This window comes from Urocampus carinirostris, chromosome 17 (assembly GCF_059441175.1).
Source record: "Urocampus carinirostris isolate Australia breed hairy pipefish chromosome 17, RoL_Ucar_1.0, whole genome shotgun sequence".
NCBI lineage: Eukaryota > Metazoa > Chordata > Actinopteri > Syngnathiformes > Syngnathidae > Urocampus > Urocampus carinirostris.
Genome location: NC_142365.1, coordinates 24033240 through 24050297, shown reverse-complemented (window position 1 = coordinate 24050297; position 17058 = coordinate 24033240). Strand labels below are relative to the sequence as shown.

Sequence of the window (17058 nt, the reverse complement as noted above, 5' to 3'; positions counted from 1 at the left end):
AAAAAAAAAATCATACTTCTTTAAAAACTACGGCGGGCCCAATTAAATCCTCCAACGTGACGGATCTGTTTGATGTTATGTTTACTTAAATTTACTGTACCTCCAGCATTGTTACATTTAATTTTTGACGTTCCCAGTAAGACAGAGAGCAGTATGTTTAAATTGTGCTGTGACTTTAATGAAAGCCTATCACACGTTCACTCTGACTGTTTTTTTAATCTGCCAATTGCTGATACTGATAAAGCAGTTTTGGTCTGTGTCAAAGACATACATGACACATGAGTAATTATCAGTGATTGCATTAATTTGCCTATTTTTTCCCAGTCAGCAGTTGAAGATGTGCAATTTGTCACATTCTGGCTGAAGGGGGAATATATATTATTTTTTAATAATATATACTTGTGCATGCAAATGAATGGAAAATTAAGTCATATGTAGTATATACATAGGGGTGCGACAAATAACTATATCATGAATGTATCGTGATTTTATTTTTGGCGATTTTTAAAATCAACTTTTCTCCCTGGAATCAAGAACTAAGGCTGGTGCCCATACATTTAAAGTCCAAAGTATGGGCTCATTTTGTTTTTTATACAGTTTCCGGGATGCAATGATTACGGGATTATCCGAGTTTGGAAAAAAATATGCTGAACTTGAAGTATCTTGATTTTAATTAAATAGCTTAGCTTTTTTTTGTCTTTTAGGAGCTTTAATTGATGTTATCATCTTAAAGTGTTAACTGTAAATAGGATCTTTAAAGACCACATTTGTGTAATGTTGACATTTCAGTTCATGACAATGTGTGGCTGTAAACCTGTTGCCCAGTGTACATCTTATATTCTCATTGACTCTCATTGAAATAAATTTCATCTTTCGGACTGACTGACACAGACTGATGTGCGTTGTTTGTTTACGTGTGGGAAACCACGGGAGCAGCTAATCTAACGGCAGCACAGGCTGTACTGTATTTTTGACTTTGTATCTCCAAACGCCTTTGTTATTAAAGGCAATATTTACCCGTTCAGGTACTTTATAACCTTAACGGGTAACCTAACCTTTCATATGTAGATATACTCTGTAGAGGTACCACTAATACATTATATATATATATATATATATATATATATATATATATATATATATATATATTAGGGATCTGTCAGAACTAGAACAAATGGTAGACCCAAACGCGTAACGTTTCACAAAAAAGTTTATTGGGATATCGAGGAAACAAAGCGTGGAGCGTGATCGGAATGTGGAAGTGGATTTGCCGGAACGGGAGATCGGAGCGTGGTCAAATGGTCAAAAACGGGTTGTTAGCCGGAGTGGGAGGTCAGAGCGTGGTCAAATGGTCAAAAACGGGTCGTTAGCCAGAGCGGGAGACCAGAGCGTTGTCAAAGGGCAAAAACGGGTCAATAGCCAGGGACAAACGGGATATCAGGAACAGACGAGCGGGAAACGAATGAAGACGGGAACAGACGGGAGCCAGAGTCAAAGTGCTTGCGGAGGGTCACTGACGGACTGACAAGGAGTGACTCGAGTACTGGGTATAAATAGGAGGGGAATCAATCAGGCCAGCAGCAGCAGCTGGCGCCAAATGAGCGGGCACAGGTGAGTGCAATGAGCAATCATGACAGGATCGACCAATATGGGTTTTTCACGGCCGATACTGATTATTAGTATTAAGAGGAGGCCGATAATCGATATTTAGAGATGGTATTTATTAGCTGTGAAAGCTTAAACATTGGTGTAAGAAATTTGTAATTATACAAAAAGACACAGATATGTTATTGATTTAAGTAAAACTTTAATAGCGCTCTGAAACCTTTTACAGTAAATACATTAGAATTTCAACATAACTATCATAACTAATACGTGTAGTATTCCTTTGTTATCTCCCAAAGCCACAAAACGCAGTATGTTTGAAGTGTTTCTTACTTTGCAAACAGTAGCAGTGTTCATTTTACTCCTGAAAAGTGATGGGTCACGGGGACTCGCATGCTCAAAAATCTATGGGTCCCAACAGAGATCTATGGGTCCTCAAAATTTAGTGTTGTAATTGTATTGTAAATCAGCGACAAATATGTAATATAAATCTAGATATTAATTCAGTTTTAATCATCACAGTTTATTGGTAATACAAATCAGTTATCACATCAAGATTTTTCAGTTCACAACAATATAGTACATTATACAAAATGATATTGCTGAAATAATTATATGAATCTATATTTTCATTCAGTTTTAATCTTCATCATTGTTAAAAATAAAAGTAACCGGGTAATAATGACAATTTTGTGTCGAAAAATGTGCGTCCCGGGACGCACGTTGATTCGACACCATGCCTCCCCAGCAAAAATGATGCGTCTAGGACGCAGGGACGCGGGCAAACGAGAACACTGCAGTAGTCAGATTTATTTCATTTAAACATTAGTGTACAAGGGGGAATCCAATAAAGCCAGGGTCTCATTCTCGATAGTTCACTGGTTACAGTGATCAGTGAACAACTACGTACAATAAACAAGCTTTACAATAAGGCTACTAGGGCAAACAATAAACATGCATTACAAAAAGGCTACTATAGCACGCTTGTTTACAACTAGTTAGCTACATTGGGTTCCTTCCAGTGTTGACGATGTCTTAATAAACTTGTTATACAGACAATCCCTTTTTTGTTTTAACCGCATTAACCAATATTTCTTATAAACACATTACACAGACTACGATCATTCACGTGAAGGGGAGTGAGACACCTGTAGTGTCTGCTTCCATGTGTGCATTGCTGCACGTTAATAAAGGTAGTCACAAAGGGGGTGGAGAAAAAAAAGACCATAAATGCGAATGTGAAAAATATTTGGACTATAAAAACTTTTTTAGCGACAGCCCTAACTCTCCCTCAAGTCTGCAGTTTATGACTGTGGACAGTATGGAGTAGGATTCTTGCTTCCTGCTTCAGTGGCACCGCCCCTGGTTGCTTATCCAATCAGAAGGCACGGGTGGGTAGCGTCCAAGACATGAAGCAGGTCGGGATGAGAAAAGCTCGACTCGGCTGTTGATCTGTGTGCTTAACAATCACCTTAATCATATGCGGATACCGATATCCGTCAAATTCCCAAATACAGTGGTACCTCTACTGGTGAGTTTAATCGGTTCTAGCTATGTAACCTGAAACGTTTGTAAGTGGAGGCGCCTTTTGAATGTAAATGCGCTAATCCGCGCCAAGCCCCTGAAAGTGTTCTTTTTTTGGGGGGTTAATCATAAAAGAGCATCAAAACATGAAACAAATACGTGTTTAAATTAGATTACTGCACATAGACAAAAAAATGAGAGGCACTTAAATGTAATTAAACAAAGAACAGAGTAAATAATAAAAATAATAATTAACCTGTTGCAGCACTGCGGCCGAGTGGTTAGCGCGTCCGCGGCACAGTCCTGATGTCATGAGATCGAACCTTCCTGTGTGGAGTTGGCATGTTCTCCCCGTGCTTGCGTGGGTTTTGTTGACCGAATGGAAACGATTAACTTTCATAACTCAACACATTTTTGATATTTTGACAGTTCCACAATTTTGGGAACAGTTTCAGACTAGAATGTGATAATGACATTGTAATTTATGTGAAAGTCTCTCAATTGTCTTAGTGTTTTGATAAAAACAGGATGTTTTTTTTTCCTTTCAAACAATCATCTTTTCTCTTGGCCCAAAAATAATATTTGAGGAAAGGACAGTCTAATATTTGCCAACGGATTAGTGCTTTTGCCTCAATGTTTGCTCATATGATGTTGGCTTACCGGACTTAGCTGAGCAATAGATACTCTAATAAACACAGATCTTTTTACAAAAAAGATGACTCAATGTTAACACACACTTATTACATAAGTCTCTCGTTATTTTTTTAAAACTCAATACTAGCTGATAAAATAAAATTAAATGCTCGGAGAACATAGTATTAATTAGCCATGGTAATGGTAGCTAGTCGCTGAGTAGTTAACGCACATATCACAATACATGTGCTGTGTCTAGATATATTATATTCGTGTGGCCGGTTAACCGCCCTAAAAATATATCATCACACTTTTTGATGATGTAATAGAGATGAACACTTATGGAATTAAAAACAAGGTGACACTTAAAGAATTTGCAGAATTTTGAAGCTGTGTCTTTTTTTTTTGTGTGACTTTTTTGAAAGTATTATACAATGGAACTTATTTTATACTTGAGGCAGTGTTGGGCACGTTACAACTTCTTCCAAAAAGTAACTGTGTTAGTAACTGATTTACTCTATGGTAAAAGTAACCAGTTACAAGAGTAAGTAACTATTTCCATTACTTTAAAAATTAATTGTATGCCAAAGCATTTTAAATTTTTTGAGCAGTATTGAATCAGTTAAATAGAGAGGAACAGACATACCTTGTAATATTTATTGCACCTCACTGTCAACAAACACATTTATCATACACTTGAAGTGCAACAAAAATAAACAGTAAACATTATAATAAAATAACTTATTTAATAACTAATTTATTTTGGTTAAGGTTCAATCCAATGCTTTTTTTTTTTTAATAATGCGCACTTTCACATTTTTGGCCATGTTAGCGTTTTTCAGATGCCCCTTAAAGTCCGGAAAATATGTTGATTTTATTATAAATAACAATTGATCAGATTTTTGTTTTAATATTTCCATGGTGACAGGTGATACCTTATCTGCCTCCCTTGAGAGATTTGTAGTTTCCAATGGTACAGAAAGACATTGCGGTTTGCCAATATCAAGGAGAGGAGCAAATATTTAGTGGGGTATTCGGAACGATTTTTATGGCCTTTTTCAATTCCACTAGCAATCTCTTAATCCCGCCCCTGTATGGGTTCTTTTCATTACGGGCTCCCAGTGTTGTGATATAGACCGCTGGTGAGATTACCTCAGCTCCTGAGAGGCAGTGAAGCAACCTTATAAAAATAGACGATCAAGCAGACAGTCCAGTCAGAAAGTATTTCTCCAACTGGTGTTATGATACGTATTTACCGCTTTCGTTTCTTGAATCATTAGCCAAGAGGGAAGCTACGGAGGTTGTGGTTTGTCTCTGTTTGTGTGACCCTGATATCAAGGATTTGAAGGAGGTCAACCACAGTGGGAGCGGCGTGAGCAGATGAAAAATAATAAGCTCATTTAGTATGTCTGTGCTCTATCCGATGTAATCTGACAGGCATTAGTGGTCGTTTCAGGTATGGCGGTCGCGGTTCAGGAGCTTTCAACCACGGCAGATTTAGGCATATGTTATAAACCCCCTTCTTTATTTCAAGTATATTACTTTTTTTTTGCCATCATTTCACACATTGGTGTTAAGTAGATCTGTGCAGCAGCGTCTGGTACAATTGATCGCTAATCCTGCGGATAAATTTAAGGAGTTCCAGGGATTAGTCAATTCCAGATGAGCACTTTACAAAGTGTCACGCGGAAACACAGCAAGGTACTTGAAGTTGGTAAGGATAAGTAAAAACCTCTATTTATTTTTTATACATAGAAACTATAGAACAAACCCGGTTTAGAGGTTCAAGTATTTGTTTAACAAGTAAAAGTACTGTACTTTCATTACAAGGACGTAAACACATAATGTGTCTAAGTACTGTACAGTGGGACCTCGGTTATCGCGATTAATGGGGACCAAAACCACCCGCGATAAGTGAAAATCCGCAAAGTAGCGACGCCCCTTCAAAAATGCTTTAAAAAAAAAAAAAAAAAAAAAAAAATATATATATATATATATATATATATATATATATAGGGCCGATCAAGCAAATTAATGACATAAAAATATATAATATAATATATATATTTTTTTTGGGGGGGGGAAATTATTTTATTCTATTATCATTATTTTTTAGACCTGCGAAGCTCTGAACCCGCAAACATGGAACCACGAAGTAGCGACGCCCCTTCAAAAATGCTTGAAAAAAACAACAAAAAAACCCTTTTTTTTAAAAATTATTTTATTTTACTATTATTATTTTTTAGGCCCGTGAAGCTCTGAATCCACAAACGTCGAAGCGCGAAGTAGCGAGGTCCCACTGTATATTAATTGGAAAACATAAAGGATGTGTTCTCGCTGGCCTTTTTACAGGAACCATATATTTTCCCATTATCAAACATTTTTGATAAAGTGCCACGGAGCCACTAAGGAGCGTCAAAGAGCCGCATGTAGGTCCAGAGCAAAAAAAAAGTAACTATGGTAAGTAACTAGTTACCAGGGAAAGTAACTATTTCCGTTACTTTAAAAATAAGTTGTTATATGTCAAATATGCATCAGCATTTGTATATTTATTTTCATTTATTATGGCTTCTAATGCAGGGGTTTAAAACTCCTTTAAGTCCAGGGTTTAACCTTCTCACGAGGGCCGATCAAGCAAATTAATGACATAAAAAGCAATCGTGATCCCTTAAACAGCCCCTCTGTGACTTGTATTTGAAGAAGAATAACACTGGGATTGGTGTTTCCTCAAATATTCTCTGGTTGATAATTGCTAGTCAACAAATACAGCTACAGTCAGTGGTTTGCTTTGGTTGTGGCTACTGGCTTTGGAAAATGTGGATATAATTAAAACCGAATGTTATTGTTCGACGTAATGTGCCTCATCTTTTTCTGTGCTTCTTTCAGCATTGTCTCGTGAGCCAGAATAAGTCCGTTGGCGGGACTGATCTGGCCTGCTCGGCCGTATGTTAAACACCCCTGTACAAATGTGTACAGCTAAGATACCTGATCACAATGAGTGATTTATTTTTCTTTGCCAAGGCCTGTGTACCATTCAGTTTGTATATACAGTCTGAAATATCTATGTGTCAGTATTATGGTACTCATAACAATATTTTATGATAGTTCTTACCGATAAAGTGCGGACTGTTTGATTAATTTATGGACTCAAGCTTTAGTTTCCAACACTTGTTTAGCCGAGCTGTATAAATTCATTATAATTACAGGTACATAAAAAAGACACGTATAAATCATTGGAATATATGTTTTTTTTCTTCTTAATACAGTATGCAGTAAATTAATATTTTAGCAGTTATTGATAGTAGTAGCAGTATCTAGAACCAGAAATCTATCTGGTATCGATAAGGAAAAAATGATTATCTAGCATAAAGGAATAAATATATATTTGTATATATAAATGTGTGTAGGGCAGGCATGTCAAATATACGGCCTGCTGGAGGAGTTAGTCTGGCCCACGGGGAATTTCTGAGTAAACTTTCTATCAAAAGTTTTTTTTTTCAATAAATACAAATCAAATACTCCTTCCTGCCGCTAGAGGGCAATAAAGGTGAAAAAGAAATGACGTCCACTCTGGTTTCATGTTAAAGACAATATTAGGCTGTATTTTCTTAGGTTCGGTAGGCCCATACTAGTACCTTAGTTTGATTTAATGTTACCGCCTGTTCACTGAGAATTTTTGTGTTTCTTGATCTATTCTTTTTTATTCCAAAGCAGTATGACAATTGAGGCACACATATTTTTATTCTTAGCTCCCACGTTAGTATGTTTCTGATGTTTGCGGTGGGTTTAGATGTGAGGCGGCATGTACTCAACTGTTGAAATAAACAAATTGTTAACGCATTCAATGCCAAACATGAAAATCTTTTTTTTCAATTGTTTATAAATAAAAGTGTTGTGCTTAGAAAATGCACCTTATCATCCATGATTATAATTTGCTGGGTAGGCTACAAATATAGGCTGAAAATAAAGCATAGTACTGTAAGAAAAAAAAGGCTAAATATTTAGCGTTAACATATTTTACTGATCTGATACACCTGAGAAAACAAAGTCTGGATCATGCTCCTGAGAACACTTCAGTGTAACATCCCCGGTGTAGGAGGTAATTTTTCCCTACTATTCATCCATCCATCCATTATCTGCACAATAGGGTTGCGGGGGTGCTGGAGCCCATCACAGCTCTTTTATGAGTGTACCCTGAACTGGTTGCCAGCCAGTTGCAGGGCTCACAGAGACAGACAACTAACTCGCTCGCTATATATAATGACAATAATTCCCGACAGCTTTAACAGAGTTTAAATGTTTCCCTCAGTAATTTAAAACAAGTCACAATCTCTGGTATTGCCATTTTACCAGACCAAATTACAACTTTAGTATGAATAATAATAACAATAATAATCATACATTTTATTTCAAAGCGCCTTTCAGGACACCCAAGGTCGCTGTACATAGAATGAGAAAAGTCATGTCAGTAATAATAATACGTACAAACAAGTACAGTTAAAAGGGGGGTGCCATGGTAAGCTTTTTTGGATAAGTTGAATGGATAAGGTTAGTCTGAAAAGGTGGGTTTAGTAATTTTTTTTGAGTTGATACCTGTAACCTGGAATTATTTTCTGTTGAGCCTTGAAAAAGAGTTTCTATATTTTTTCCTGTACAATTGTGTGGGTGTATCTAATAGTGAGCCCAGTGAGAACACATTTCCGACACACAGCCTTGCTTACCATCTCCTTTTGTGAAATAAAAAGGAAGACTGAACCTCACTAAATGTATGTAGGATGTTAAGGTTCAATGCTACTAAAAGAAAGCTTGGGGCATGGGGATTCATCTATGTTTATTCACGCTGCCTCCCGTCAAGTATAGTTATCAGTTGTTTTTCGTCGGGGTGGCGTCACAATAAGGTCCCGCGATAGTCAAAACCTGCAAAGTAGAAAACATTTACTCATTTATGTACTCATTAAATACTCTATTATATGTTGAAATCTAAGACCAAACCCAATTGACCAATTTAATGTATAAAAGTTATGTATTTTATAAACATTTATATGTTTACAAATACCTTTTGTACTTTTAAAAATAAGTGGGTCATAAGAAGGATGGATGGATGGATGGATCTTGTGGGGGCGTGATAGGAACTACTTGAGAAGCACCGGGCTTATCGTGAATTCAATTTTTAATTTTTGATTATTTGTCACCATCATGTGGACATTACAAATTAACAACTATAAATCTACAAACAGAAACATAGAACACCGAATTTCAGTTAAAATGATCAGCATTTATAAAAACAATTCAAACTAACTTTACATTTTAATGGAAAAGATATTCTGAATTTCATAAAAAGCTTTATTATCAAATAATTTTGCTTCCAGATATCGCTACCTATTGATTCAGGACACGGTCCACTTTATTTTAGATAATATTTCGTCGCCATCATGTGGATGTTATTAGAAAACCAAAATGTGGCCTGCACAGAATATTCCAAATGACGGATAGAAGTATTGTACATTTAAAAAATGTTCTTAACGTCAAATTATATTTATATAATATCTTGCTGTTATATTGCACTATTTAGGACACAATCTACTTGACTTTAGATGATATATGGTCACCATCATGTGGACGTTATTGGAAAACAAGCATGTGGCGTGAAAAGAACATTCCAAAAGGGTACTGTATATTTAAAAAACAAAAATCTTGTGTAATGTCAAATCATAACTTTAAAAATAATCTTGTTACTAGTCTTAAACATGTGAGTAATATAATATAAAGATGTATATCTGTTTGAAATAGAATGATTGAGTAACATCATCCTTTGTCTTTTTTAATATTTCACCGATTTGCTTTTGTGGCAATATGGCGTGTGACCACAGTAAGGGAACTATTAAAATGGTGATGTGGTTTCAGTCGGGCCTCTAGATTTAAGGAGAAGTGGCTGTCCATTACATCCATTGCAGCCTGGTCATCCTGGGAGGGGGATTACCTCATGTGCGGTCCCTTCTCAATGTTTCTTCATTTTCCTGATGTTGAGGTTTTTGAGTTTTTCCTTGCCCTCATGTCGGTTTTAGATCAGGACAGTGTAATAATAGTCTGTTGTTTGCAATAATCTGAGGTCTGTGCAGCCCTTTGAGACTCTTTGTGATTAAGGGCAAATAAACATGACTTGACTTGACTTGATTTGTTATCTGAAAAATGGTTGAGTGACCGATTTAGGCACTTCTGCAGACAAAGCAGCTTTCTATGGGAACCTTAATCAGGCTAAAATCTCAATTTGGCCCCAAAAAGTGAGTTATGCACTCAGTTTATTATTTGTTTGACAATATATTATCACTATATCTTTTCCATTTTTGTTTTGGAGGATGTTTTAAGAATTAATCAAAGATTCATTTTGAACATTTCATAACTGTCGAACACAGAATTGCAGTTGAAATGATCAGCATTTATAAAAACATAATACAAGCTAACCTCGAATTTAAACGGAAATGAAATTCTGACATAAAAAATAAATAAAAGATTTATAATAAAATAAGTTTGATTAAGGATACGGTGTACTTTACTTCAGATTATATTTTGTCGCCGTCACGTGGACCATATTGGGAAACAAAAATGTGCCGGAAAAATGCTTTTACCCTACTTTAATTTAGCATTTAAAGAAGTCAGAGTTTGTGGGCGATAGATATCATAATCCTTTGCCGTTTGGTGCTTTTGTGGGTCTGGAGCGTTTTGTGGACATGTTGGCTTTTAGAGAATTTGCACCTGTAGTTCAATCTGTTTTACATACGTGTATGACTTAGGCTGCAACTTTAATAGAATAGAATAGAGTAGAATTTACTTTTATTGTCATTCTTTGTAACCATGCACACAGAACGAAATGTCGATACACCTGACCCGTACAGGTAAACTGTTGCGAGCCGATGCAGCCGCAGCCAAACAGGGCGCCGCCATTTTAGACCCAACTGCTGTGATATGTATGTGTTATTGACGCTAGAAGTAAGATTGGAGCTAAAAATTCCAACCCGACCCAGGCCCGTGTGTATTCAAGGCTGACATAGCCCGAGTCCAACAACTTACCTTAATTTGCAGAACCGAACCAATAGCTAACCCGAATACCATGTTATATTTGTGAGGACTCCAGAGAGATCATTTATGAAATCAGATTAAAGCCTGTCTTTTGTTACCAAATCTAAGTTACTATGAACATGTTATATTTCTATGTCTGCAGACGTTGCATTAACCGACAATTTATCAACGGCGGATTATTTTTAAGAGTTGACAGGAACATTTTAAGGCCATCTGTCATTTTGATGGGTTGAAAATTGGGCCATAAACCACAGCAGCAGTACTTCCTCTAGAAAGAGAGAGCCAGAGAAACAAACAAGAATTATGACTGGTGAAAAATAGACAGAAACAGGAAGGCGAATTGACATTGCATAAGTCGAGTACAGTTAGTTTTGTGTATTTTTTGCGGATCTTTGAAGGCCGTCAGAAGTTTTCGCCAGGACACAAACGCCTCAGCCCACCGTGATGTTAGTGTAGGGTACAAGCTGCTCAAAAGTAGCAACATCACAGTAAGTTGTGACTTTCTTTCCTCATGAAGATTTCAAATACTTAAAATACTTTGTGCAATCGTTGGGTCCTTGTTTTCTTTTTCATTTTTCATTTATAGACTCTACAAAACTAATATCCTTTCAAAGTTAGAATATTAGCGGATCAAGAGGTCCCAGGTTAGATTTCCGGCTCCTCCGATTTATATGTCGAATTGTCCTTAGGCAAGACACTGAATCCCTAATGCCCCCCAATAGCAGGTAGTTACCTTGCATGGCTGACTCTGCTATCGGTCAGTTAGTGTTTAAAAGGGAAAGTGTGAAGCAGATTGTAAAGTGCTTTGGGAGGTCTTCATTGACTTGAAAAGCGCTATATAAATGCAGAACACTTATACTTATTTATTTATTTATTTATTTACTGGTTTGATCAGTGTTTCATGCACATCATGGACCATGCTACTAGCCTTGAGACTGACAGGGCATTAAACACACACATATATATTTGTTTTGGGGATCGACCTATCTGTGTTTTTTAGGACCGATAATTAGTAGTAAGAGGAAGATTACCGATATTTTGAGCCATAGTCATTTAGTGTAAAATCTAAAATTTGACATGAGAAAATGTTTATAATGCAAAAAGAAACAAATAAAAATCTTTATAAATTCAAATAAAACTTTTAACAGGTGTCAGAAACATTACATTTTACAGTGAATAAAATAATTTCAACTCTAACATGACTAATCTTCACTCAAACCAAAAATAACATTGCAGGAAATAAAATAACTGTAGCAGCAACTCATATAAAGGTACTTTATAACTTAAAATAGCTCCCTGGAACTTTTTAAACTAAATTTGAATTTCAACACAACTAACATGAGGGCAATAAAGTTGTAAAAGAACTAACGTCCAGTCTGGTTTTACTCGAAGGAGGAAGCACAAGTGAGAGAATAACTGCTTCAGAGCAAATCTTTCCCCTGTTCTTCGGGTTAGAAGAAGAGGGGAAGAGGGTTATCTTGGATTTATTTAATCGGACAGTCAAATTTATAAAGAAAAAGCCGATAACCATATCTGTCGGCCCGCCTCTAATACATTTTATTTTATTTTATTTTTGTAAAGTGAGTGAAAGAGAAGCCGAGCCCAACCCGAACATAATTGTTGACATTTTAGGTTTGGCTTGGGCCAAAATTATGGTCAGGCTTAGGCTAAAGACATTGACACACAGGCAGAAAAGGGGCAGGGTGACTTTAGCCAATCATAATTCAAAACACTGCACGATAAAAATTAGAAAGTATTGAAACTGCGAAAAGTAAATCGTGATACAGCAAGGGATTACTGTATTTAAAAAAAAAACGAAGGCGGAACAGAAAAGATAGAGCCAAAAGATTGAAAATTGTTGCTCGCTACACATTTTGTGGCACGCTTCCCGTTTTCCGCCTTTGTCTTTTATCCTGCCTCACAAGGTTTTGTTTGCTGTGCACATGCAACAGAATGCTGGCGCAGACTGATAGAAGCCTAGCGAGAGTGAAAGTGCTTCACTAATGGAGTCATTTGTTCGACAAACTACTCCGGAGCTTTTAACGTTATTGCTTTCGTGTTGGCGCCACTTTTGCAAAGACATTCACTGTTTATCAGAGCCCTCAACGGCGTCATCTGTTTTCGTAGATGAAAGCAGCATTTTTTAAATAAAAAACTGAAAACTGTGTGGTCAAAACAACACTATTTTAGGTCAAAAGTAGGGCTGCAACTAACCATTATTTTGACATTCAAAAAGTCACCGACTATTGAAACCATTACCGTAGTCTAATTATTGCAGTTATTAATTTCCTCTTAAATTTAGGATGAAGTTGATCTATTGATGTAGAAAATGATAATAAACACAAGGAAAATAGGTTCAATAAAAAAAAAAAAAAACATTTTATTGAACATACTTCTAATATGTGAAAAAACAATAATGAGTTGCATTTTGTAAAGTACATTCAGTGGTCAACTGGAAAGTCTGTCACAAAATAACTTAACAATTCTTAACAGTTTGAAATCAAACGGTTGAAACAACTGAAGTTTTTTGTTTTTAATGTTTTAACAACTGATGTTTGTTCTTTAGACTGCATGCATTTCATTTTAAATGCTTTTGTCAGGCACAGTCTGTGATACGATATGCTCTCTTATCGCAAAATGTACAATGCTTGTCATCCAAGCCATATTGGTTTGAATAGGACTTTATTAACATGGCGAATCAGACTCAATTTTTTTATTTAACTGTGCCACTCGCTTTTTAGATGTTTGTGCGTCACTGAGATACTGCCGTCATATCCAACTTTGCAAGTAGGGCTGTCACGAATATGACATATTTTCTAGTTACGAATATTTTTCATATTCACGATTACTGTTTTTTTCCATACATACCTTGTTTTATTGTGTACCAGTCTTTGTTTTCGAATACTAAGAATTTGAACAAAGACGAGAGATACTTGTCTGATGCTGTTAGCTGCATTCACTTTAAATGTGTTGAAATCTTAACGCTTGAAGCGAAGCAAAGATACCTTTATTCACTCTCCTCCTGTATTCACTTAAATTGTGTGTGTTGATATTAGAGTATTTTTTTGTCATTTTTGAACTGTGTCCAATTTTACATCTCATCTCATCTCATCTCATCTCATCTCATCTCATATAACTAAAAAAAAGAGTCAAAGTCAAGTCATGTTTATTTGTATAGCCCTTAATCACAAAGAGTGTCAAAAGGCTGCACAGATCAAATATTATGTAAAATTGTGCACAAAATGACTTAAAGGAAGGGGGGGAAATGGAACAAAAAAGAAAAAAAATACCAAAATGAAAAAGTTGTGAAAAGCTGAGGAAAAAAGAAACAAAAGGAACAGAAAAAAGAAGGAAAAAAAAAACGGGAAAAAAAAAGAAACGAAGGCAAAAAATAAACACAATGAGATTTTTTTTAAGGAATTTTAAAAAAATTGAAAAAAAACTGGGAAAAAGAAGAAAAAGTTTGTGTTGCATTCAAATAATTTCCAATAATACCAAGTCAATCTTGTTGCCAACATTGCACTTCCACTAAAAAATGTGATTAAATACAGTTCTGTATCGTGCAACCCACTAAATAAGCCCCCAAAAATGTTAGTATTATGCGACAAAACATACCAGGAAAAAAAGAAATGGAAATCTTGTGAAAGAATTGTTGTAAAAACAAATGACGTTTGTAGGCCGTACAACCTTTGCAATAATACATCAGTCAATTCATTCAAAAGTGATTTTTTTTTTTTTTTGCATTGCTGGAAACTCAGCAAAATGCAACTCAAATTTTGGACAGGTTTTATAATGACTCAGTTGCCACACTTGGGATTGCTGTTGCTCACTGTTGTTTCAAGCGTTTCTCACCGACTGTGTGTGAACGCTCAGACCTGTGGCAAATTAGAGGGAACATTGATAGAAAGGGTAATAATACTGACAATATATTCCTCAATTGTGATTATTTGTGTGACAATTAAAAGTCTCCACAAATTACTCTTCGTGACAGTCTCATTTGCAAGTAGTCTTTTGATTGTCTGTATCCAGGCTAAAATGCTCCCAAACTTGATGTTGATACCGCCATTTCTGTATAAAGACGCTGCCCTACTTACAAACGAGATTCCGGACGATCGTTCGTAAATTGAATTAGGTTTATACAAGTATATTTAAGGCTTGTATAAGTAACCTGTATTGTTTTGTACTAAAAAATAAACATTTCATGAAATAATATGCTCTATAAAGATAAATAAAGTTAAGTGTAACGTACTTTTGGAAGATAAGCTTCAAGAGGTCCTCCTCCGTGTTGAAGAGTGGCCAAAAATAGCAATCCAACCATTTTCTCAACCGCATCAAGCTTTCTTACTCCACTTTCATTTCAAAAGAAGCGGCTCGCCTCTTCTTTACACTTTACGCCAACCATATTGAATGGATGCACAAGATATTAAACAATAAAAATGTCAAAGTTATTTATTAGTATAGACATAGTACATGGTCTGTATAGAATGTTTACACACGAACTAGGAAGAGGAAGTGGATTTTTGACATCCCGAAAATTTTTCGCATCTACCAATTTTCGTAAGACGAATGGTCGTAAGCAGGGGAGCGTCTGTATTTATGTTACTGCTTGAGACAGAGATTCTATTGCGCATGTGCGGCTCTCTGCAGAGATTACATTCATGTAGGCATCTCTCATTCTGTTTGAAAAACATGTCTTGCAACAACAGTAGACAATGAATTCTATTGTCATTTATTTCTATTATCGTTTTTTTTGTCTACAGCATCGACTAACCGTTTTAGCCTCACTCTAATAGTCTTTTTTTGGGGGTTCCTAGACCTGCTGCTAGCTGCCAAGCCAGTTGGTGCCATTCCCATTGATGCAGGTGGAGGCTCAATATCCTCCCCAGCGCCTCCTGCACCAAGCTCACCATCCCCTCCCGCCATGGCGACGAGTAACCAGCTCGACGGCCAGAGGCTTGAGCCCGGATCCGAAGGTACGAATGGCGGTCTGTCAGATGCTCTGGCAGCCATGTCTGTGGGCAGGCCAGTTGCTCCCGCCAGCAACGGACGCGATCAACCGGACCAGGATCAGCCCGTAAAGGTTCGAGTGGAACGCCCTCAACTGAGCGGGAGGAAGCTTTCTCTGCAGGAGAGAGGCACGTACCTCTCCCATGGGGGCGGGTACACCCAATTGTCTCCTCGGGTGGCTCGGAGACCCACGGTGGAGTCGAAACGTGTTTCCATATCAGATTCTGAGGTGAGGATTATGGAACATGCATTATCATGTTTAAAAAAAACAATTGTTTTTTTTTATATTCATGCCATTGCCCAGGTAGCGAATACTGCATTGATAAAAATGATAATTCGGCTTCATCTTTCACAAAGAAATGTCCATTACCAAGGTAATAAAATAAAAAAATAAATAAAAAAAAAGTTAATTTTTCTCTCTTTTTAATTATGAAGAAGAAACAAATAACCTCTTCAAGCTGCTCGTGATACAAGAAAAGTGTCAGTGCCAATATTAGCATTTTTCAAACTATTAGCCCTGGTGCTGCCTTTTATTGGATTTTTAAAAATTACAATCCTTATATTAAAAGGTGTAGTGCGTCTTTTGAGGTGTCCTTAAAAAGCTTTAATGTGTACGAGGCACAGTGTATTGTGTGCAATAAATATTTATTTTTTCAATTGTTTTTTGTCATCTTGTTTTTAAATTTGATTTCAAAGGCATTAAGTCTTGAAAAGTCTTGACATTTACTTAGCTTAAGCTGTAGGACCACTGTTTAAAGGAATGATAAATTGGCATGAATTAAATGTAATTAAAAAAAATATTTCTTGGGATCAAATCTGTTTCTTTAAATAGTATCATTTATATTTTTTTGATGAGGGAATTTCTTTTTAACTCATTCGGGATCAGTATCGACAATTACTCCAAAAATGAGTATTTGTATCAATGTGGTGTCAAACATCTCTAAAATTGTTAAAAGGACTGTGTCTATTTTTTGACCACCAGATGTCGCTGTATTTTGTCGTATAACCTGAAACAAGTGCTAAAACCACAAGGAGAGAAACAAAACTACAGTGACTCAAAGTGACCAAACCTCACTATTTTCCTTGTTATTTTTTGATCAGCCTTTTACAAGGTTTTTGGTGTTTGAGGGTACCTAGCACTCCTAGTAGTGAAAAAACACATTTTTAACAATAATAAGCAAAAATACATTAACTATCTTATTAACATTCTTT

General features: G+C 36.2%; 1 protein-coding gene across 1 annotated transcript in view; it reads left to right on the top strand.

Annotated features, from left to right (window-relative positions):
* The window catches only part of camkk1a (calcium/calmodulin-dependent protein kinase kinase 1, alpha a), a 77446-nt gene that overhangs the window by 20137 nt on the left and 40251 nt on the right, over window positions 1-17058 (top strand). The window contains exon 2 of the mRNA XM_088321162.1: window positions 15654-16075. Coding sequence (XP_088177288.1) covers window positions 15761-16075 — 315 coding nt within the window. The 5' untranslated portion in view covers window positions 15654-15760. The remainder of the gene's footprint in view (window positions 1-15653; window positions 16076-17058) is intronic.